This window comes from Megachile rotundata, chromosome 13 (assembly GCF_050947335.1).
Source record: "Megachile rotundata isolate GNS110a chromosome 13, iyMegRotu1, whole genome shotgun sequence".
Lineage (NCBI taxonomy): Eukaryota > Metazoa > Arthropoda > Insecta > Hymenoptera > Megachilidae > Megachile > Megachile rotundata.
The window spans coordinates 13,154,232-13,179,754 of NC_134995.1; the positions used below are offsets into that span (position 1 = coordinate 13,154,232).

Consider the following 25,523-nt stretch of genomic DNA (forward strand, 5'->3'; position numbering starts at 1 on the left):
TCAAAGTTACAATTAAATTTATATTAACGCAATTTCAATGTCCATCAATTATAATTTCTTTCCATATACAAGCAAAACATTTGAATTGAAATTTTACGTTAATTTGTCATTGTTGAATGCTGATGCATATCTAATCAGTCTTTATAAAATCTTTATAGAATTCCACGCAACATAGTTTACACAAACCTTAAAGCATGTACGAACTTATATACTAGTTAGTACAGGAAAGCTCTTTGATTATTCTTGTCCAAATGTTCTCATATCTTTTTCATTTTTATTCCAAGCAAATTAACTAATCACTAATATGTGATACCAAAGAATTTAAATCACTTTTTGGATAACAATTATGTGTTTCTTTTTTTAAAACTATTTTTGCATGCTTTAATCAGTGAGTTTTAATTTCTACATAAGCTTTCAGTAATCTGTAGATAAATTTAAAAATTCTGCTTCCTGAGACAAGATTTTGTTTTTATCTTTGAACATGAAAACCAAGAGGGTGAATCGTTTTTTCTCAAAGAATCATTAGGTAACGTAATTTCATAACATAATTAACATGTTTTCTTATAATTGCGTTTTTAAAATTTCATATGTTTGTTCAAAATAGTATACTTATACGTACAATGTATATAAATCAACAAATTGTATACACACATCACATGTATGTATATACATGTATGTATGTATTATTTTCAGTTAATATAATGAATTCATTAAATAAACTAAAACGATTTATAAATTAGTTCATTAAATTCTGATCCATCAATATGTACTAAGATTTGCTGTGTGAATTTTTAAATGTAGCAAAATATGTTTTGTCTTTTTTGTCATATTTTCTGAAAAATATATCGTAATACCTAAGTTTGAATGTACTAAGTTCAATTCCATCAAGTTAGGTGCCATATTGGTAGAAAAGAATTATGATGAATTTATATTGTGTTTTTTTCCATATGAAGTAGCATAGTTTGATATTCTTTGGTAAAACAACAAGAATGTTTTACAAAAATTACTCTGATTATACCATTGATGTAATACTAGATATAGTTAAAATCACATTATATTTAATTGGAAGGAAATAGTCTGTTGCAATATTATTAATGAAATAATATCTGTTCCTATTGTCTCTTTCATTCGTTTCATCACATTCAATAAATAATTCTGTAAATTATATCATTGAAAATTGTCACGTTAAACGCATTTTATTTAGAAAAATTTAAAATATCCAGTTTTTTATTAATAAATATAGAAATTGCATTCTCATCGAAAGCCAATCCACCAAACAGTAAATGAACAATAATATATACAATAAGTATTACACACTATATGTTCTTTGAGTATTATCTAATAAATTTATTTAAAAGTAACTATATAAGATTAACTGCAATGTATTTCCATAAGAAATACGTACAATTATCTATTGAATTGTTTCGTTCAACAGTCACATGAATTTATTATCAGGTGGATCAACTGGACTCGAGGATTGGTGATCGTATTTATTTTATATCATGAAAAAATAAAGGAACATAATAATAAAATTATAATATGTAAAACGTATGAGTAAAATGTGCATGAAAGAACTCAGAGAAATTTATCAAGTTTAACGTAATTATAATCAGTATACTGATAATTGGATATTATAAAAGGGGTTCATATTCAATTTGAAAACAATGTTCGTAATTGTAATACTGACAATAATAAATCCATGTCAGAAGCAGTAGTAACTCGCAACATTAAAAGCGGCGTGAACTGCAATCATTTGAACGAAATAAAGATAACATTATAATCATCGGAAAACATTAGTAATATTCGTAGTTATATAAACAAGCTATTCTTAACTATATTGCAATATGCAATACGTGATAGCACAGATAAAAATTTAAAATATATATATATCCTGGAACATATTCTATGCATTAAATTATTCACTTTGATATCGTTAAAACAAATATGAATTTAATGTCTATGCCATGTTACTATTGAGCTTTCTTTTTTTCTTTCCTTTAATTTTCCAATAGATATGCCAATTATTTTTTAAAGATATCATTTAATTATTGGAAATTAAAGTGCTAAATAATAAAATTCCTAAAATATTCAAAATAGATTGTGCAAACGTACCGTAAAGAAAATGCCGATTTTTATCAGATAAATTTCAATAAATCAAACGTATGATAATAAAAATATTGGAAAAAGAGTCTAAAAAAAAGATATAATAAGTTGATATAATATTAGATAAGATACATGGGACTGCTAACTAGTAACACATGACTTCTTTTTTTTTTAATTGAAGTAGGTAAAATCGCTAGAAATACATTAAAGCATAACAGTGACTATATTAATCATATTTTTTTTCTTTGCCTGACTCCTGCAATCACATACATGCACACGTAAACATACATTCTCTCTTCGAAGCATTCAGTATACATTAACAGTTATACATATACATCGAGCAGAATGGCTGTACGCCATTTCATTCATAAGACTAGCTGAGGCCTGTACTAATGTGGACTGTGCTGCTAATAAATTGAGAGCAGAAAAAGTCTTTCGAGAAGCATCATTTTCACTAACGAAGGATATCTACTGTATAAGGTATAAGCACAGTACATGTAAAGGCCTCTATCCTCAAATTTCAATATCTTTTTTCTCCTCTTGTCCAGAAACATAATTCGTTCATTCAAAATATTCTCCGTGTTCATATCTGAGTTCTTATTCTTTTTCTCTTTTGCTGCGAGGCACATAATCAAACATTAGTATCATGCTCACGCGTAGACAGCAAGAATATTTTAGCAATTACGTAATGGATGTTGCAATATCAAATACATCCTAAATACTTTCATTTGCGCCTCCCCGCATACGTATCCACGAGGATCACTGTAGCAATACGTATTAGCAAAATTATATTAGAATAATAGATAATGTATGATTTCGTACTAGCAGATAAGAACAACAAGTTAAATAAACAACATATTACGGAAATGAATAAGTCGAAATATAGACTATAATTTGCTAAATATTACGTTATTGATCAGTATGGGAAAGAGGAGCAGTTGAATTATCAGTATTCGATTGTAAAGGTTCTGCTGGTGGCGTGCCATCATGAGAACTTCCTATATGAGGAGTAGCTGGAGTAACTGGTTGAGACTGAGGTTGAGACTGAGACTGAGACTGAGGTTGAGACTGAGGTTGAGACTGAGGTTGAGACTGAGATTGAGACTGAGACTGAGATTGAGACTGAGACTGAGATTGAGATTGAGATGCTCCAGGAGGAGCATATATTAGTCGATAACCAGCCGGTAAAAAGAAACCGCCATGTGGTGTACAGCTGAAGGTTTGGAAGTTAGGTAATGTTTGATTTTCATGGTACTGGATATATGCCCCACTTCCCGTTGAACTTGATATAGGTATAGATGTAACTAACGATCCCGTCGAAGATACTGCAATGTTTGTTCCATCCGATAGCATAGGTGTAAACTGATACTGCGTTGAATTTATAATTGTTGGATTATGCGTTGAATCAAGAGATTCTGCAACTTCACTTGTGTAACTACTGGACTGTTGAGAGGGCACATTTTGCATAGTTTCGGAAGGCACTACTGGAATTGGAATAACATAAGCATGTGGTATTCCAGCTGCTGCCTGTTGCGGTTGTAGTTGCAATGGAGTTTGTTTTAATTTTTGCATAGCTAATCGTAATGTCTCGTCGGTATCTGGATAATTACTTGGGGCTTTTTGTAATGGAGTTTGAGGTGTTGTATTAAACATTAAATAGTCTTCAGCACTTGGAAGTCTAGTTTGGCCTGTTTAAAAAAAGAGCTGTGTCATTACAATAGATTATGGAAATGTAACAACGTAGAAATCTTACGTAAAATCTTACTTTTTATATATTAAAATTGTTTCTAACCTGCTATACTAGTTGTTACGGTATGATAAAGCACTGGATGATGTTGGTGATGATGCTGATGAAGTGCACTTGCTTGCTGTTGTTGCTGAATCAATAACTGTAATTGATGTTGTTGAAAACGTTCTAATTCTTCCCTATGTCTCCTTTGCAGTGTTTCCAATTCCATAGTTTGTCTACATAAGCATAAAATTATTTTATAATTTCATGGAATTTTTATATCAAATAGTTAGGGACACAAACTTACTTTTTTATGAGCAACTGATATTCTTCGCTCGGTGTCAGTGTCCAGAATCTTTCATCCTTTTCCAATTGCTGTAAGAAGTATACCAATAGTTTGATCAATATGTTTTCAATAACAATTTTTTTACTTGAAATACTTACTTCTACTACAGGGGCGGTAATAGGCTGCGTAATTTGTGTGGGCGGAAGAGATCCTTCACGACTATGAATCACTTGCACTGATGTACCTACAATTGAAAAATATTTTAGCTTCAAATGTCTAAAACTAAATATACGCAACAGTGCTTGTAACAACCCTTCGTTTCTTTGAAGATATTTAAACTATATCTCTTACCCTGCATGTCATCTGTATGATAAATCTTTGGATCTTCCATTTGATTTTTAGGTATATCAGTATGTTGTAGTTGTTGATTCGACGTAGCAGCACTAATAGGAGGACCTGCGACCTTGGAAACCACAAATCTTGATATTTTTCTAACGGGTTGTATAGTATTACCCTTCTACCAAAATAAAATAATTACTATTCAAAGAATACCTGTTTGGCATATTAGAATCTGATGACGTAAGTTTTCAATTTACCTCAGAAACATTTTCTTGAGGTTCTATTTGGACTGGAGTATTCGTATCAGAGCGTGATGAAATGACACTGGGAGTAACAGTAGCGACAGGCACAGTAGCCACAGGTGGAACAGTAGTTAACAAACTTTGAGTAGGCTGCAAAGATGGTTGAACGGAACCAACAGCAGAAACAGGTGGTGTTAACGGTTGTGGCGAAGCTGTTGAGAGAATTGAGCCTCTGTGGTGAATCTTAGCCAATTCTTGTTCCAGTTCTTGTAGGCGAGATCCTGGCCTTTGCGTTCGAACTTTTATGCTCTCTTTACTAGGACTCATGGTTTCTGAACCTGTAGGGGCTCCTCCCGGTGTTGGACTATCGAGAGAGCAATCTACATGCTGAATAAATAAAACAGATTTATAGGACATATTATAATAGTACTTTTTACTACTACCTTAAATTCTTCGTTACAGATATAATTTTCTTATTAATAAAGCTTACAGTTTGAGAAAATGCAAGTGGATGAACGGAGCCTTCATGAGCTAAAACATTTTCACCGCTTGTTGGAACGTTGGGATCAGCCAGAGACGCGGAAGTTTGTGTCGTAGTCTGAGGCGATAAAGGACCCTATAAAAATTTGTTTATATTAGTCATGTTTAAGATATATTTAATTTTGTATAAACATCTTTAGTAAATAACTTACAATACCGTGCGCAGTCGAAATTGGCATACCAATATTGACAAGTTTCTGTTGCAAAGAATGCATATACGCATCGCATCCTCCAATCATTTGATGATTATGAGGAGTAGCTGGATAACTTATAGGTGGTGTGCCTACGTTGAGTGCTTCGGACGGCTGACTTGTTAATTGTACAAGTTTTTGATGGAGGTCTGCTATCGTTTGTGGACCTGCTGTTCCACTCGAAACACTTACACCAGTACTTGCATCAGAAACTTTATCCAAAGAATTCTGTTGACTAAGTTTCCGGTGTTGTTGTTGCAGCTGTTGCTGTTGTAATATTTGATTTTGCGTGAACAATGCAGCGTCTGTAGATTCGACGATAGTATGCTCTGGAGTTATATCGTGACTGGAACTTTCAACCTCCGATAGTAGATGTTCGGAACTGATATGCCTAATATTTAAATTAAAAAAAAGGAATCAATAATGCAAATTTATATAATCTAATAAAAGTGTTAATTAAATTCTTTATTAAAAATATACACACCCAGGTAAAACAGTTCCCTCTTGATTTTCTGTTTCTGGTATTTTGCCCTGAAGTTGTTGATCTGGAAGCTTTAGGTGAAACTGAGACTGATCAGGTAACACAGAACCTTCTATATTCTGTATTTCCTGTACGATATGTTGTTGCATAGGAGCAGTTTGTTGCAACTGCGGTTGAATTTGTTGCGGATGCCTGATTGGTATAGACTGTTGCATTATAGTTTGATGCGCAGATGCGATCCATTTTCCTTGCGCGGATAACGCATGAACCTGCATTCCTTGAAAATTTTGTTGTGTTATTTGGAACTGGGGATCTATTTGTTGAGTGGTATTCAACTGCATTGCCTGTTGCAAAGGTATTTGAGTTTGATGAGTTTGCTGACCAATCTGAAATGTTTGTGGAATTCCCTGTTGTGTCATATTTGCTTGGTAATTGTGTGGCAACTGCGACTGCATGTGTACCTGACTCGCTTCAGGTTGAATAGGTTGAAAATATTGTTCAGACTGAAAAGTAGGTTTATAATCGAGTATCGTAGCTCCTGCCATGGTCACAGGTTGATTTGGCTCATGGCTAGTTAAACAATGTGGTGTTACGGATTTTGATTTTGGATTTGAAAGTATATTCGCTAAATTTTGCGCCAAGTCTGGAAGCGTAGATGAAACTTCCTTTGTCTTAAGAACAACTTTGGGAGCAACTTCTGCACCAACAACTTGATGAACAGGAACGGACATAGTCGATGGTACATTCATTACGTTTTGAGGAATTGTTTGAAGCTGTTGTACTGGTTCCAGGATAGTCTGAGGCAAAGAAGCGTTGTTTAATCCATCCTGTTGTGGAATAAGTTGCACATGTTGCATCTGAGGCATGGATAAATTGGGTACAGCCATAGGTTGCTTCTTATCATCGGTAAGACTGGTTGTCTCCGAAATCTGTGAATCCGTAGATATATTTGATGTGGTAGAAATATTTGAAATCCTGCGATTTCTCTCATCTATGATTGCAGTTGGCTGTAACTGTGGAATGGGTCCAGAAAGTATTACATATTGTTGATGCTGCTGTGGCATTTGTTGAGTATGGAATTGTTGAAGCGTTCGTTGAGTTTGCATTTGTCCCTGATGTTGGTGTTCCGGTTGAATATGTGTTTGCATCAAATTTGGTTGTGCAGTCATTTGCTGCTGCTGCTGTTGTTGTTGCTGTTGTTGTAGTAAAACGTTGCATTGCATAGGCTGACTTTGATATTGCCCCTGAAAATTAATCCCATTTATAGAACTCTGAATTTGTAGACCTCTTTGTGGTATACTTACCGGTTGCATTTGTTGAAGTGGCTGATGCGTTACCCCTGACCCTTGCATAGTGACGCTGTGTTGACTAGACTGTAGAACATTAACATTTTGCTGCATTTGTGGCATAGGTGGAACTGTTTGTCCCTGCATCACAGTTTGAGGAGCCGATTGCATTGCATGAATATTATCTACTTGTTCTACGCAATGAGAATTTTGTGGAATTGTTTCTGCGGTGGATTTTTCAGAAATAACTGCAGCTTGCGCTTCGACAACATTAGCTTCAGAATCATCATGTTTTACTTGCGTCCCTTCTGTACTCACTTGCGAAGATACACTAGTCTGTGTTGTTAAAACATTAGATTTGTCTGCACTGTCTGCGGCAGTAGATTCTTCCTCTTCGTTTACAACGACCTTTTGCTCGACCACGGGACTGACTGAGAAACGAGAAATTTTTCGCGTTGGAACTGGCGCAGTTAACGTAGCTACTTCAGCAGCTGATGAATCAGTACTTGCTTCTTTATTCGTTTCCTTGTCTTGAGGATCGACTGTATCATGAACCATGGATTCTGTAGATTTTTCAGTTACTTGAGTTGCACTCGAATTTTGTATTTGACTTTGAGTATACGTTGTCGAGCATTGATAAGATTTCGAAGTATCATCATTTGGCGGATGATGTACTTCTAAAACCGTGTCTGCAGACGTTACAGAGATTATACTTTCTTGAGTTGGATCAGTTGGATCACTCGATAAGTTCGTCGGTGTTAATGTGTCTGTATTCTGTGTGGAAGTCGATGATCTTCTCGATGCTTCAGCCGATGTATTTTCAGTACCTATCTGAGCGTCAGGTGTTTGTACGCTTTGCTGCTTTTCCATGTAGGTGTTGTTCGTGATATGAGAAATAATTTGATCAATTGGCAATAATTTCGTAGGAGTAGAAGTGTTGGAAGTTTCGTCTCTCTGTAAATATATAAAATATAATTAGTTACACGTTCAGTAATTAGTTTTCAGCGCAAAATAACTGGAAGACACGTAAATAAAACAAAGTTGGGTTAAAAACCAAATAATTATTACAAAGTTCACTTGAATAAAATCAATTATATTATAAGGTATGCAGTGGAGTCTCGTCATATGATTCTGGATTTGCTTTTATAAATTAAAAAATGTCCAAGATGTTTGAACGTCCAAACTTGAAATTTGAGGCCATATAGTGAGACTATACTGTACTTACATTAAATTACAATAGATAACACACGTTTTAAGGAAAATACAAACAAATGGAAATGTATTTATGAACGAAACATATAGTTTTCTTGCAACATTTTCAAATACGAAACACGTGAATCAAAACTAAATTAATGAAGGTATAAAACGTTTCCTTTAAACGTGATATTATGAACTGTCTATGGGATGAACTTACAAAACAAAGGAAATGTCGTCATATGATATTGCTGTGCCTTAAAAGATACACAAATGTCCGAACACAATGTATTGCAAATCAAAAAGGATGCACAAACGTCCACGACCATTGTGATGAAATATGGGAATCAGGGAAAGGTAGAGTAGGGACGATGAACTCACCGAGCGGTGTCTACGATGGACTTTGTACGACGATCGGTGGCTGCTTTGACGAGTTAGCGAGCCATGTCTCACCTGCTGCGTCCAAAACGATACACACCAAATTATACCTTGGGGTACACCCTTGCTTTTTTATTCGATCATGAGATATATATTTAGAGAATATGTTTAAAGTTATTTTAACCAGGGCCGGTTTACTAGTAAATACAATAATGAGTAATACAATTTGCGGCACCTTAATTTTTTAAATTAGAACTAAAAGCTAACTAGTTTAGGCTGTCGCCTGTTTCGCCCTATATTTCACCGGCACTGATTTTAACATAAAATTGTACTTCTTACTCTTAAAAATAGACTGCAAAAATATGACAATTATTCGAGTTTCATATATACAATACTTATAACAAATTAAACAGTCCTATAGAATGCATTATGGACTTTTGTGTATCAGATTCTTAAGTAGCAATAGATAATACTTGTGACGATATTTTTCAATTTAAAAGTTATGATCGAAATATATGTCGCTCTTAGTTAATATATTATTTCGAGATTCTTATACCTAGAGATGCAGAAAAATACAAAATTGTTACCTTAGCTGTATCAAGACTGTGGTCACGTTCTCTAGGTCTACGGCTCGTAACTGGACTGCCACCAGCCGATTGATCTGGTGGACCATGTGCTACTAAAGGTAAACTACGGCTGGGATCTAAACGCAATTGTTTAACTATATCTTCAATCAGTTCTACGAATGTTTCACACTGCGATTGCGGTAATAAATTTTCTGCAACCTGATATAAAAATAAAAGAATAAGTTTTGGATTTCGTTTTTGAGAAGTGTTATTAATTGCGTGCTTACCAAATTATTAGCAATATCAGTAGGTACCATATCATCTCTATCGAATTTAAACGTTACAGTTTTTTGTTTACTCGTATCTAGCTGACATTCAACGGTCATCGATTGTCCCTCGTTGCTGCTTACAGACAAAACTGTTAGTTTGATGCCGGGTTTCTTGCGTTTTGTACCAGACCTTTTCACTTTAGATCTTTCTGATGCAGCGGCGTTCTCTGAAGTCTCTTGAGTTACTCTAAAATCAAAGGAGTAAATTACATTAACAAAAGGACATTTATATTATATTTCCCTCATAGGTGCAGTTGCCCATCACTAATATTAGACACTATAAATTTACCCTTCGCTTGATACTGTCGCTTGCGATGTAACGTTTGCATTAGTCAAGTTAGGTACATTCCCTTGATCTTGAATATTAGCTGGTACATCGGTTGGCAAAGACTGTATAGAATCCATCGTATCTTGTTTAGACAAAGATGATCTGTCTGTGGTGGAACTCTGATCCGTATTTGGAATAAAGTGTTGATGCTGTGAAGTTGTTATCGACTGCGCATTTACTCCAGAGGACATTGGTACAGAAGTGGGTACGCTGGAACTCTGTGAATATTGCATTTGAACCATAACGTTCTGTTGAGACTGCGATTGATGTCCTCCATTTGGAAGAAGTGTAGGCACATTTTGTACATTCTGTACATTCTGTACGCTTTGTACATTCTGTACGTTTTGTACATTCTGTACATTTTGCACACCCTGTACATTTTGCACACCCTGTACGTTTTGCACACCCTGTACGTTTTGCACATTCTGTACATTTTGTACACTTTGTACATTCTGTACATTCTGCACATTTGGAATTGTAGAAGTTACTGTATTTTGTATATGAGTCGCGGATGAGGTGCTTTGAATGTTTATGCTGGATGGTATTGAAACTGGAACTTGCCCTCCTTGTTGTATGTAAGGTTGCGAAGTTGAGGGCGCAGTTGCGTGGGAATACATTTGAGTTGTAGGCTGACTAGATGATAACATTTCGACATGCCCAGAAGAATTAGAACTGGTGTACGAATGATATATTTGCTGAGATATATTTTGCTGATATATGGGTTGTGTATTATATCCTGGAGTTGCTGTAGTACCTTGTTGATAATATTGCTGATTCTGAACCGATGATGAACCTACTGAATGTTGATGTACTTGTTGGACGTGCTGCATCTGTGGCTGAGAATATTGCACTTGTTGAGGTTGTTGCAGCTGTTGATGCATGTGCTGCTGCTGAGATAAAAGTTGTATCTGAGGTTGCATCTGCTGTTGCATTTGATGACTCATTTGTTGCGGCACGTTCATTTGATTCAGTTGTATATACTGTTGCTGTTGATGCAGATGTTGCTGTTGTTGTATCTGTTGAGTCACTTGAGGAAACTGTGGTTGAGTTTGTACAGTTTGAGGAGTAGAACACTGTGAAGATGTAGCAGTTAAATTCTGTGAAACGTGCTGCGTAAATTGTTGTTGCTGCTGCTGTTGTTGTTGATACTGTTGCTGCAGTTGCTGTTGATACTGCTGTTGCTGATACTGAACTTGCTGCTGTGAAACTTGCGGTACTTGTTGCATCTGTTGTGCTTGCTGCGGTTGAACGACAGATGTTTGCTGTTGCATCAACGGTTGTTGTTGAACTAACTGAACTTGTTGCGGTTGTAAATTATGTTGCTGGGGCTGTTGAGCAGCAGATTGCATTTGTTGTTGCTGCTGCTGTTGTTGCTGAAGAGGTATTTGGTTTTGTTGTAATTGCATTTGTACTTGGCCTTGAATTTGAATGCCCATGTTTGGCTGCATTTGTTGTTGCTGCTGTTGTTGCAACTGCATCTGTTGAAGTAGTAATTGTTGCTGTAATAGACTTTCATTGGCTGCATTAGTTGTGTCCGCTTCTCTGTCTAAACGTTCTTTTTCTTCTTTGGCTTTACGTTCTTCCCTCTCCCGCAACAAAGTAGTGATTTGTGATTTTAACATCTTCGCCACAGCCTTAACATCTTCTTCAAGTATGAGGCTCGATTTAGCCATTTCTGAAGCCACCTCTTCCGCGTTATCAGTTTGAATGTCAAAGTCAAATTGTATCGCCTCGTTCTCTTTATGTTTATTGGTACGCTTTTTAGGATCTAACACTCTTAATCTGAACTCGACACGGGATAACTCTGCGTCTGCGACGGCTGAATCTCGCGAGACCATTTCTAACTTTAATCCAACATCGTCCGCGAAAAATTCATGATTTAATAGATCTTTAACTAAAGGTCGCTCTTCTTTCTTTAGACGAATACACATTTCTATAATCTCGCGTACTTCTGGATTTTCCACTTTGTCATAACTTTGCGGTTTTACACCCTGTGTAATGTACAATGTATTATTAAATGAATAAAAGGTTACGTAAATAGAGTTAAGAAAACTTCATATTTTTATGGATCACAAACTACGTTTATACTATTAAATAATGTTATTAATTTACCGATACTACGCGTTTATATATTTGCGCTGGCCCAGTGCATTCCGAGTATGGATATTCGCTAGTAGCCATCTCGAGCATACACATTCCAAATGCATAAACGTCAACGGATTCATCATAATGTTCTTCATACATTTCAGGTGCCATAAATTCAGGTGTTCCGATAACACTTTTTGCGAAGCTTCGATTTTTGAGAGTTGCAAGACCTAGATCGCCGATTTTCACGCTTCCCGTTGTACCAGTAATAAAAATATTGTCACACTTCAAATCACGATGAATAATTGGTGGTGATCTCGAGTGTAAAAAGCTAAGGCCTTTCAAAATTTGTCTGCACCAAGATTTTACCACTTTTGGATTGATCTTTTTAAAGCGTCTTAGGTACCTATATATAATTATAAAACATATGTCAAATGATATTAACGGTAACAATTAATCTTTAAAGATCTTTCAGGAACTGAAATTAAATACTCACGTTTTCAATGTTCCTGAAGTCATAAGTTCAGTGACTAGCACAATATATTTTCTACGCGTTAGTGTAACTTCCCAATAGTCGTAAAATCTAACAATATTTGGATGCTGTAAACCTTTCAACATTTCTGCTTCTTCTCTAAACCGTAGTCTTTCTGTTTTGTTTAATTTTTTCTCCTAAACAAAAAATCAGTATAATTTTGTATAAATACAGCGTATAAAATATTTCAAGAAAAATAATTAAATAGACAAATATTAAATTCAATTTTTCTGACCTGCAACTCACACCAAGCAACAGCGACACCTGTTTGAGTATCTAAACCTCTATACACAGTCTTAAAGCTGCCTCTACCGATTTCTTCTTCAAATTTTAGAAATCTACCGTCAGGTGATATACCGATAGCTTTCTCTTCGTCATCATCGTCTTCAATATTTTGCACTTTCCTCAATAAATTTTCAACTTCTTCCCTAGCCATTGTCTTTTGTGTTAATTTTTCATCGGCTTTAAAATTTTCGTCGAGTAATGGACCAATAAAACCTTCCACTGCCTCTTCTTGTCCAACTACTTCTTTTTGAGGATCTTTCACAATCTTCGTTTCGCTTTCCACATTCGTATCTTTAACATCCTCCATTTCTGTGTCTAACGGTGGTACTTTTCCTAATTTACTCAGAGATTCATGAAGTGCTTGTGCAGCAACAATATCACTGATACTGGTGCCATTGTCATCTTCGTCATATATTGTCATTTCTTCTTCCACCTCCCTTTGCGTGTCCATATCTTTCCCCTCAGGCTCTATTATTTCCTCCGATACTTTCGAAGTCACGAATCTTGAACTTTTCACCGATTCTTCATTTTGTCGCGTATCCTCCTTTTTATCGTCAGTCACATCTTTATCGGAATCTTTAGTTAAATTTTCATTTTCGTTATCTGTAGATTTAAGCTCTTCGTTAGATATTTTCCGTTTTGCTTTCCCGCTACTTTTACTACAAGCTGCTGAAGTGGACGTTTCTGTGGACGTACTTGTATCCATGTTTGTTTCTTTCAAATTCTTATTATCATTCTGTTCAATCATCTTTTCTGTAACATACTTGTTTTTAGATCTTAAATTTTTGTTTTCACTAGTGTTGCATTTTGTACTTATAGAAGACGTAGAGAATACTTTTTGTTTGTTTTGAGTAATTATTTCTTCTTCGATACTGCTATTTACTGATACTTTTTTTATAACGTTTGAAATTTTAGAAAATTCGGAGGTTAACGCTTTTTGTTCATTACAATCTAACGATAACTTCTTATCTGATACATTCTGTGACGATTTACCGCCTTCTTCGCTAATATTGCATTCCACGATTGTTTCATCTTCATCTGATCTTTTTGATTTTAATCGACTAATTGGTGTCGACGGTGTTGAATTAGATCCTATACGTCCAAATAAAATTTATAATAAAATTATGAAACTTGTACGTGGTATAAAAAAAAATAATACATACATATATACAGATATATACCTGGCACATTGGAAACATTTTCTGTCGCTGTAATAGCTTCTTCTGCATCGCTAAAACTACGATCATTTTCATGTTCTACGGTTGGCGAATTAAAATTCCGAGAGGACGATTTTTCAGAAATACGCAATGCAGACAAAACTTTCTTTTTAGAAGAAGGTGAATTATTTGCAACTCCGTTACTAGTTATAGATAATGAATCTGTACTATGATCAGCTTTTTGTATCCTCACTTGTTTCTTACAAATAGTTGTAGAAGATCGACTTATACTTGATGTCTAAGAAATAGATAATTACAATTTACTTATCTAGATCTTCGCAATTTAATTCATATTGATATTTAAATATTATTGATGTTGAGTTTTGGGCATACCTTTCGATCTCCGCAACTATGAGCGCTAGTACCAGGTTGTGAAACAACAGACAATTTCCTTTGGCGTTTGTGATTATGTGTGTGATTATGAATCCTCTGAGTAGTTACAACTGAACAAGGGCCTCCACTTTCTTGAGAGGCTAAGTGGCCCACTGCCAAACTAATCCCACCCTGATTATTACTACCTCCACTGGCCACCAGCTTTGGACACAAACTGGACAGGCTACTACCACCCGAAGAACGTTGCCTATTTGTCTCATACCTAAAACATTGTAGAAGCACTACATAATTTTTATATTATATATACATCATTTTTCATTTTATATATTCTTCCATTAAATGTAACAAAACATTAATCAGATTACCTAGACAACTTCATGTTACATGTAAAATTATATTTTCAAAAACGGAAAACAATAAAACTAAAATCATTACTAATTTTTGTAACATGATTTAATGACTAAAATTATCATGGATATGATCTTATGAACATACAAAACAAAATTATTACACACATGCACATGTATTTTGTATTTAAATATATTTCCTTACATGAGGATAATATGAGAGTAAATCTAAATTATGAAATTTTGAGTCTCATCAGTACTAAATGTACATGCTAGGAAATTATGTTCTATTGTATAATGTTGAAATGCTATGAATGATATTTTGAAGTACTACTGAATCTTACGAGGTGAGATATATAAAATATAGCTGAGAAAACAAATCAAATGTATACACATAAAATTTATGATAGTGGTATAGGTTTTGGAACATAAAAGTTAAATAATTATTTTTATTCATGAAATGTTATTTCATGTTTAATACTTAAAGGGTAATATTGATCAGAGATTTTATGCTGCGATGTAATAATAATGTAAATCATGTAATTACTAACCTTTCAATATCTATAAAATTTTATACTTGAAGTTCTGGTCAGTAATTCTGAAAATACATTTGAATTTATACCTTTGCTTTCTGAGTGGAAATTTTCAACTTTATATAATAAATATTTTTTTAGTAGTAAGATTAATAATTCTATAGTACTTCAATGATCAAATTGATTATATCTATCATGTTATAGCTTTCAATTAATACCAACATTTTAAGAAATATGATTTCAATATGTACATATACCGTACAGATGAGAGATAGAGTTATGTGCATGTGTAACTGTATTGGAATTAAGATATTATTACTTCATTATATTTTATAGTTTGACAAATTTTAATAATGGAATTGGTAAATAATGTAATATTAAATTACAATCAGAATACATTCCAAATTAATTATATAAATATATATTGAACACATATATTTAAATAAAAAGCAAATGAATTACAGCAAAAGAATTAAATGATAGAAGGTAAAAAATGACAATGTAAGAAGCATGATTTTGATACAGACATCATTATACCTGTCCTGCCTGCTGTGGCCAGATGAGAGGAGTCCCCGCACTGTGTTGCCTATAGCTGCTCTCTTTTTAACTTCTTTTTCCCGTTCTCTGTACCCACCAGATCCAGTACTTGTTTGATCCTGGCGAGTATTTTTATCTCCCTATAATTAACATGTAAATATTATATAATAACTAAATATACATATTGTAAAACACATGTATCAATAAAGTTAAAGACGTATTACATAAATAATAATTTAAAATTTATTGTAAGTTTACCTTAATACTTAAAAGTTTTATATTTAAATTAGTACTCGTGTTTGTTGGAACTGGACTCAAATCACACCTAACTCTTCTGTGTGATTTCTCAACAATCGGTGGATCTTCGTCTAACTCCAACGGATTTCCAATTGAAAAAGAATGACTCTGTGTTAATAAAATATTTTCTGTATTTTGTTTCTGACTGTTGCCAACCGAACTCACTGCTTTATTTTCATTGCAACATCTCGGCATTGCACATAAGCAACTTATAAAAGAGTTCACTTTATAAAATTTGTTCGCGTATTTTATATATTCCGTGTTTCAGTTTGATTTGTTCAAAATTTTAATATGATCATTCACTGCCATATTATTCATGAAGAAACCAATACATAGTATTCTTGATTAAGTTTGTTCTTCAAACTATGAAATACTGAACGTATTTATAGCATACAGAGTATAAGATTCTTATGTTCATCACAGATTTTTGCTTTGTTTCATATGTATACTCTGTTATTTCAAATTCTCAGTAATTGTTGGATACCAAACAAGTTAAATGATTCTGAAATTAGAAAACACAACCATATAAAATCTAATAGAAAATATCAATAATAAAAAGATTGAATATATTTGACAATTTTGCAATACTGACAATATACATATTGACCATTTGAAATCTTTATTATAGTATTACCCTTTGCACTCAGAATGCCAGATACATTGACAATATACATTTCTTGTGAAAATTTAGAATGTCAGTTGTCTTAACATGAACAATTTGATGTCCTCTCATTCCATGCAGTTATTAGGTCATCCAAAAAATTTGTGCTTCCTTATATATCATGATTTCATTAACCTTTTACTGGATAATAAATGTTCAACTTAAATAAATAGTCAGTTTTTTGTTTATAATGTTTACAATATAATAAATTTAGTGTTTGTTATTCATAAAAAACAAGTAGGTAATCTTGAACTTTCTCTCAGAAATTTTGTATATAATTACTGAGTTTGTAGAACATACTAAAATATTGCCAGAGTGCAAAGGGTTTAAAATTATGAAGTAATATATTTTTTTAGCAATCTTTGTTATAAAAATTAAAATACTTAAATGTTGTAAATTATATTTGTGTTTAGATAAGTGTGATTATAAGGTAAGGTTGTAATTATTAAAAGGAAAATTAACATTTTGAAAACGTAATTATAAATTATAATTAAAAATTAAAGCATATGTTAATCCCATTGTTAGTAAAAAAATTAATTGAGAATAAAACGATTTGTAAATAAATCATAATTGAATTTAATTCACATGAATTTTATGTATTAAATATTAATAATGATTGATAATTAAAATAAAAAAAAATGATTTTTTTATTGTACTTCAAATAATATCAAACTTTTCTTTTATGTCTGTGTTAAAAATATATGCAATATTCATACATATTTTTCATGAATTTATTGATTACTATATACCATATGTTAAATGTGCAAATAATTTGCAATTTTCGTAGCAAGTGCATAAAAAAGATTAATTTCTTACTTTTGAAGAATAAAAACAAAATAGAAGCATTGAGACTGAAATAAAATTGACCAGCCAATTTTGAATGAATTTTTCCAAAGAGAAAATCGTACGTGAATAATTCTTACAGCACTATTTATTCCTGTTTTGCAAACGTTTATTATATTGCACGGATTGTATAAATTTAGTAACATCAATAGCATAATGTTGATCATGACTGCCAATAAATGTTGAGGGCAACCGATCACAGAATTAGTGCTTCAGATATATTCAACGTTACAAATATTTCGTTTTGTCAATAAAGTGAAACCGATATTTTTTTCGATTATTCTAACAAAACAAATCCCGCGATCGCTGATGATCGAACAAAGCAAACGAATACAAAGGGAAAAAATTTACTTCGTTAATATCGCAGTATGTTGTCAAGCATCGTGGAACAGTCACTTGAAAAATGTTGACAGTATATAGCAAGTAGCAGGTCTTACGTATATACTGTGATATACGTATCTCACGGACACACCGTTGCACTGCATGCTGTACACAGGAACGACTGCGTATTACGGGGTGAAGAGGAAGTACCACACACGTATACCGCAAATCAAATAAATGCACACATTCGTACGGCGCGCATATAGTCAGACACCAAGATAATGTGACATCTATCCCAAAAATACCGCGTCAATGTATATTTTACAGCTTGTCCAACGGTCAAAGGTTACCAAAATTACGAATAAATTCGAATATATTCGTTCTCCATGAACGTCACGGGCTTATCCGAGATTTTTGACTGATAAAATAGATCGGGAAGAAACGCGAGGTAGTTGTCATGCGGAGATGCGTGAACAACAATACCTACTCAGTGTCGCGATTTCGTGTGAAAATTTAAGGTATCTGTTCAGTTATCAATAGTTTCATTACCTCCGATATAGACCCGGTCATATTAGCTTCGCGATGCACTGACAAACAGCACTCGTAATTCCGTAGTCAGCCGGTACTCACATTTGTGTTGCAGAAAATCGCCCGACTACACCCAAATAACCACCATTTTTTTTCACTGAATAACGCGCACTCTCGTGGTGCTATGCGTTAACAATGATCAAGTTATAAAGTAATGCCGCATACACATAGGCGCCGATATTCGTTCTGAGAAATGCATCCAAAAGTTTCTCTGGTATCATTACTGGATGGCGCTTACTTCGTACCCGATTACTTCGTCGGTACACTTTCGATTCTACATTCTATGTAAAACATATTGTACTTACCTGATAGTCTGTAATAGGCTGTGGGGATGGTTAAGTGTGTATTGTAGCATTATGTAGATATGATCGCAAAAACAATTTAGAGATAATAGTGTCTTTTGTGTTTGCATAACGATATCGCAGAAAAATGACTCACATAGTGTTACCCAATTTTTAGGAATTAATGAAACTGAAAAAGCGGAAGAGTCTGTGCGCGCAGTGCGTGAATATGCCCGCCAAGGTCTCAAAGAAGGTCGTGGGCATGATCGTACGAAGCCGAAAATTCATTATTAAGGATGGTGTCATTACGGTACTAAAACATTCAGTTTAATATCTATTAGAATTTTAAGTTACGTATAGATCATTTTTATGTACGTTCTCTCTAATTTCACGTTCAACGTAAGTACGTCTTTTCGTTCGAAGCATGATAAGTCCAATGACGTTATTTTGTGTTTATCTCGTACTTAGTAATGCATAATAATCAGTAAGAATGCAAAGTGTTCCTTACTCCATTTACTACTACTCCTTCGACTTATTTTTAAATCAATTAAAGCTACAAAACTTGTGTGAGTTTTAGCGTGATTACATTGTAATAATAGCATTGACACATGGCTGAACCTTTGTTCATTTTCATATATGTGTATTAGTATCATTTATTTTTATGTAGAAGATTGTGAAATATAAATAAAATGTTTTATATAGATAATATTTTAAATCTCCTGAAAGTATGACCAATTAATTTGAGATGCTTATATTTTGATTCTATAGCTTTTGTGATGCCTGAGATATAAGTCAAACTACTCGTAACAAACTGTATTCGAATAATTTCAATTTTTATATGTTCCTAATATTTTAGATCTGCAACCAGCTTCTTCTGTTTCATTTTGTTTCTAAAAACAATTGAAAATACTTTTTTATGTATAAAATATAGAATAGTTAATGTTCAACAGAATTCAAAGAATATTTGCTTTAAATTATACGAATCTTTTTGTTATTTACTTTATAATTGATTCAACGCATGTTAAAAGTATGTTTTGGTATTAACCAATTTCAGTGAGAAGAAATAAATAGCTAAAAATATAATGATATTTATTAAAATAATAACAGGTTCCACAATGTTATAAGCATTAAATTGTTCTTTGTTATTATGACTGGCTTATTTAGAAAAATATAAATAAGTGATGGACATTGTTTGAATACAACTTATTCTATTATTTACCTGTTATTTATGATTTCTTAATTACGTTATTGCATAATTGTATTTCATTTTTGTGTATCAACGAACAATATTCGATGTCAGCCATTAGAATGTTCTAATCAACTCTCAAATGTATAATCCAGATGGTTGTCTTTTACATAGTTTCTAATTGTATTTATGATTTGGAATTTGAGTGTTTTAGTATTAAAAGATTGAAATTTGAATATTCGAACATTAAAAAATCTAATATATAAATATATAAATAAATAATTCGTTAAAAAAATTATTTGCTTTACATAAAAATTTCGAATGGCCATTGAAAAGTAGTAAGTAATTTTTATTTATTCATTATTCACAGATAAAGTTAAATTATTTTTTATTCATAATCAGTGAATTTATTTTGATCTGACATTAAAATAAATTGTATATTTGTAAGAATGCATAGACATATTATTATTTCATTTAGAAGAATGTTTCGAGGTTTTAATAGCATAGAGTAGAGTATTAACGTATTAGCGCTTTCTTATTACAGTAATATTACATATGTATAGATTCATCGAATAATGCTGTACTTGCGCATATTGATCAGATGCTAACAACATCTAGTTGATAAGAGACAAGCTATCTGATTATTAAATGGATAATGAAGAAAATATGTTGATATCTTTTAATCAGTCAGTATCTTTCATTTCGGACGAGTTATCATAATGGACGAAACGATAAATTTTTCGTTACTAGATATTTTAGGTTACATTCTATCTAAAGTTATGATGAAACAACTATAGTTTACATGGAAAAAGTGGGGGGGTTTGGTGGTAGAGTTGCAATGCAGTGATTCGAGTTTTCATTTCAAATTTGTTACAATTACATCGAACAAGACTAAAGTTTGAATAACAAAACTTGTATAAGTGACGAATAAATATGTGGTTTTAAATATTTTAACGAAGAGGCGTTGACAATAAGTTATGACAGCGAGAAATACAAGAAATAAGACAAATCTCTCCACCCGATATAGATTTTGTCACCGATCGCATCACTTTTTAATACATTTTAATGCAACACTTTGACGTACGAATTTTACACAGAACTTAAATGTCAAAGATTATTTTGGGCGATTGTATTTTTCGGGTGTTATGAGATACGCATGACATTACGCTAAATAATATTTTTTATAAAGTTGTGCTACTCGAATTTACTCGTGAAATTGCTAACTGACAAGTAGAACATGACAGTTTTTGTTGAAAAAGGAAAATTATTGACAGAAGAATGTTCAAATGGCACTACATAAAAAATGAAATTTGAAGTATTTTAAACTTTCATTTATTAATAATGTAGTGCTTCGTAAGCAAGATGTCTTCGAAAGTTAAGTTGTTAGAAAGAATGTTCTAAATGTCTATATATATGACAAAAGAGTATATTTTTAAAATGACTATATCTATGTATTTTGTTTGATAGTAATGATTTTAACATAACATTTGAAGTACTTATGAACTCTTTTGTATTTATATTGCTGAGAAATGTAAAAAGGAAGATATAGAAGAAAGCCATACTTTGTTTCAATGGAAAGAGACATAATCAGAAGTAATGATGATAAAGAGAATTTGTAAAGTTATTTAAATAAAATGTTGCACTATGAAATTAAACAATGATATGATACAATATTTAGTAAATAAGTTGGTCTTTCAATACTGCTGAATATTAACGCAGAATATATTTTGTGTTAACAAGTTGTATTTCATGCGCTTAATCTAGTTTTTGATATTTTAACGAGGCACAAATTATATAAAATTAATGTTACAGCAATAAAAAAGAAGCTTGTTGCAATTACTAATTCAGTTATATATATGTAGTTGAAATATTACAATCTATTACAAAATAGAAATAAATACAAGTTATATTTTATTAGACAAGTTGATATGTGTGATACAATGAAAAATAGATACAGGCATTAAGTCTAAATGTATCAAACTGAAAGTGAAATGGAAGTAGAGCTTCTTAAATTGAAGTTACTACATAAATATAATTAATAAAGTACAGTAACGTAACAAATAACTATTAATGAAGATTAGATTGAACATTTGAAAATGTGCAGTTGACATAATGCTAAGTCAAGGTTATTCGTTACAGTATTATATGGATCTGAACAACTGATAAATGAAAAATTGATAGAATTGTAAATATGGAAAGAAATATATATAGTAGCACTTCTTAGGGGTCATGCCCCCTGGGGCAACAGGCGGAGCAGAGGGCCTGAGCCCTTCCTGTTCTGAAATTCACAACAGCCAAGAACATGCTATTGCTAAACTCACACCTCCTCTTACATTTGCTCAGCAATGCTACAGGCATCTTAAGGTCAGCTGTCACAATTTGCAAAGTGCTTATAGTTTTGATAAATCCAGAGAAAATTATAGTACTATTATATTCGTGTAACATTATCTTCCTATTGTATCATATTTGTTGGGTTTAATGGATAGATATCACGGCTGCTTATGAATTGTATCAGCAATTCAAACAGGATAAATTTATATGATTTATTATTTTTGTTTTACAGAGTTCCGGTATTGGGGAGGCAAGTGTGTACCATGCTCTGGTTGTAATATTTTTGGAATTTTTTGCATGGGGTTTATTAACCATGCCTGTTATCTCTCTTTTAAATATTACATTTCCAAATCATACGTTCCTGATGAATGGTTTGATAATGGGTATTAAAGGAATCTTGTCATTTCTTTCTGCACCATTGATTGGTGCTTTGTCTGACGTGTGGGGTCGAAAATTCTTTCTCCTTATCACTGTAGCCTTCACATGTGCGCCAATTCCTTTAATGAGCATTAACACATGGTGGTTCTTTGCGATGATCTCCATCAGTGGTGTCTTTGCTTGCACATTTTCAGTGGTGTTTGCATATGTTGCTGATGTTACTGAAGAACATCAAAGATCTGCAGCATATGGCATGGTAAGTATTCTATCTTTAAGTTTATTAAAAACACATGTTTCTGGTAATGTATTTAACTCTTGTATTATCTTCTCAGGTTTCAGCAACTTTTGCTGCAAGTATGGTAATAAGTCCAGCATTAGGAAATTACATCATGAAATTGTATGGAGAAAATCTTGTAGTTGCATTAGCATCTGCTATTGCAGTGTTGGATGTGTTTTTTATATTAGTGGCTGTACCTGAAAGTTTGCCTGAAAAAGCTCGTCCACCAGCACCTATATCTTGGGAGCAGGCAGATCCCTTTGCTTATCTTGGGAAGGTAAGTAATTCATTATGTTGCATATAAAGGAAATGTACTTGAAATCCATCCAAATTAGCTGGTTTGGGTTTAAAAATAGATATACCTTGATTATTGGAATTCTCGTGTTCTATTTTAAACGAGATATTTGGATTGAAATTATACCAGGAAATATACTTTTATACGAAATATGAAATTTTAAATATATAAAGATTAATTATAGATTATTTAATATTTTAGGTTGGCAAAGATCATACTATCTTAATGTTGGGTATTACTGTGTTCCTGAGCTATCTTCCTGAAGCAGGACAGTATAGTTGTATATTTGTCTATTTGACTAAAGTTATGGGATTTACTGCTTTGATGGTAGCAATTTTTATTGCCATAGTTGGAATTTTAAGTGTCGGAGCTCAAAGTTTCTTAGGTCCTTTGATAAGGTTGCATGGCAGTAAACATACTATAATGTTAGGTCTCTTATTTGAAATGTTACAACTTATGTGGTTTGGCTTCGGTTCACACACATGGTAACTTTTCCAGTTTCCTTCTCACCTAAGGAAATGATAACTTTTTATTTTATTAAATTTTTTTATAATTTCAAGGATGGTGTGGGTGGCTGGAGTTCTTGCTTCTGTGTCAAGTATTACATATCCTGCAATCTCTGCATTCATATCCATGCATTCTGATGCCGACAAGCAAGGTTTGGTGCAAGGCATGGTAACTGGAATGCGTGGATTATGTAATGGTCTTGGACCAGCAATGTTTGGAGTAATCTTTTATCTTTTTCGTGTTGATCTCAACGATAATTCTCCCCTTCCTACAAAGCCATCATCTTTAGATGAAAATAATAAAACAGGAACTGCCACGCAACATCTCGACATAATGCCACAAATAGTTACCCAGGTTAGTGAAATTATAATTCATACGCTTTTGAAAAAAAGAAGCTTTTATACGAACGAACGATTACTGGTAATACTTAAAGGAAAGTAAGAAGAAATATCTTTGTAGCTTGTACCAGGACCACCATTTGTGTTTGGTGCGTTACTTGTGATATGTGCATTACTAGTAGCTGCATTTATACCAGAATCAAACACAATGCCAACAGGTCCATTACATCATCCATCCACCTCCCGGAGGCCCTCCGGTAAATACGCATATCAGAAATGTACGTTAAAGGTTGCTAGTTATATTAAAATTCAGATGTATTTTCGGTGGTGGGTTTTATTTTAATCTATTACCTGAACCAGTATTACTGCATGTAAATTTCATAATAAATAATGATTTTGTTATTTATATATAACACATCTATTTAATAATTGATATTATTAAAATACATCTATGTTTTATATAACATATATAAAGTTTATTTCAAATTTAATTATTATATGTTACACATATGTTAAGCATACACGCACGCACACACCCGTATACATACACACAATATTAAATGAAACTACAATTTAAGGTTTATCCTTGGATGTACATTATGAAGGAGACAAATTGGGAAGTGGAAAAGGAAAAATAGGACCGTTGTCACCTCTAGTCGATAATTGCAACTCTGCTGCTCTATAGCTATTATGAAAATTAAGACAAGCCACAGTAAATAAGAGGGTTATGTATCCTTGCCGAATGATGGGACTATAGTTAAAGAAACGGTTACTATCAAGTGCACATTTACAAGGACTTCAAGAGAACTGTCTATACTGTAGTATATTATGTCTTTAAGTCAATATTTGAAGTTGATCTAGGATTATCAGTTTAATTAATAATTAGATTACGAGACGTTTTTATAAACAGTGCTTGTTTTATGATCCTTAGGTTGAACTGCATATTCAATTTAATTTCTTTAGGTGTTTTGTTACATAAAAAATTAAATTTTTTAGAAAGGAAAGAAAAAAATCATGATATTATATTGTATTAAATCAAGCACTGGATATTTGAAATCGATTATCAGTGACTCCTGGTTTGTGTAGCTTGCCAGTAATATAAAAGAGTGAAACGAATGAAAGTTATAACCAGTATTTTTACTAGACTTATAAAAACTAATGAATATTTTATGTTGAATTCTATATTTTTATCATGTACGTCACCAATTGCTTATTAGAATCGCGCAAAATCAACAATTTTTAATTTAGGCAAAAGCACTTGTTATTTTGACCACTCGTATTTTAGACCTTTAATTAGGATATTTTCTATGATACTTTTGTGAATTGCCTCATATAAACAAAATTTTATTTATTTGTCAA

The 25,523-nt window shown here is 32.8% G+C and overlaps 2 protein-coding genes across 18 annotated transcripts; one reads left to right on the forward strand and one right to left on the reverse strand.

Moving 5' to 3' along the window:
- Positions 1 to 1,162: 1,162 nt before the first annotated feature.
- Positions 1,163 to 18,725, reverse strand: Wnk (Wnk kinase). Of its 10 annotated transcripts, none has more exons than XM_076538647.1 (22): positions 18,614 to 18,704; positions 18,014 to 18,148; positions 16,120 to 16,660; positions 15,862 to 16,001; positions 14,445 to 14,706; positions 14,076 to 14,349; positions 12,845 to 13,986; positions 12,574 to 12,746; positions 12,105 to 12,483; positions 9,954 to 11,983; positions 9,623 to 9,851; positions 9,357 to 9,554; positions 8,773 to 8,847; positions 5,915 to 8,151; positions 5,392 to 5,821; positions 5,190 to 5,315; positions 4,715 to 5,086; positions 4,470 to 4,635; positions 4,277 to 4,362; positions 4,140 to 4,207; positions 3,896 to 4,068; positions 1,163 to 3,791 (listed from the first exon to the last, which is right to left on the reverse strand). In XM_076538647.1, exons 3-22 carry the CDS (start codon positions 16,351 to 16,353, stop codon positions 3,013 to 3,015), a joined length of 9,573 nt encoding a protein of 3,190 aa, XP_076394762.1. In that variant the 5' UTR covers positions 16,354 to 16,660; positions 18,014 to 18,148; positions 18,614 to 18,704; the 3' UTR covers positions 1,163 to 3,012. The 10 variants fall into 10 exon arrangements, with proteins under 10 accessions (XP_076394762.1, XP_076394766.1, XP_076394768.1 ...); XM_076538651.1 differs by lacking the exon at positions 18,014 to 18,148 and having other exon boundaries at positions 5,915 to 7,155; positions 7,216 to 8,151; positions 8,773 to 8,844; positions 18,533 to 18,684; XM_076538653.1 differs by lacking the exon at positions 18,014 to 18,148 and having other exon boundaries at positions 4,470 to 4,581; positions 5,915 to 7,155; positions 7,216 to 8,151; positions 18,533 to 18,684.
- LOC100882394 (hippocampus abundant transcript 1 protein) lies at positions 18,699 to 25,523 on the forward strand. 8 transcript variants are annotated; one of them, XM_076538657.1, is made up of 9 exons: positions 18,798 to 18,910; positions 19,031 to 19,162; positions 22,178 to 22,402; positions 22,602 to 23,003; positions 23,080 to 23,301; positions 23,521 to 23,804; positions 23,880 to 24,180; positions 24,286 to 24,442; positions 24,743 to 25,523. In XM_076538657.1, the coding sequence occupies exons 3-9, from the start codon at positions 22,268 to 22,270 to the stop codon at positions 24,847 to 24,849; spliced, it is 1,608 nt and encodes a 535-aa protein (XP_076394772.1). In that variant the 5' UTR covers positions 18,798 to 18,910; positions 19,031 to 19,162; positions 22,178 to 22,267; the 3' UTR covers positions 24,850 to 25,523. The 8 variants fall into 8 exon arrangements, with proteins under 8 accessions (XP_012136319.1, XP_076394772.1, XP_012136323.1 ...); XM_012280929.2 differs by lacking the exon at positions 22,178 to 22,402 and having other exon boundaries at positions 18,699 to 18,831; XM_012280933.2 differs by lacking the exon at positions 22,178 to 22,402 and having other exon boundaries at positions 18,803 to 18,910.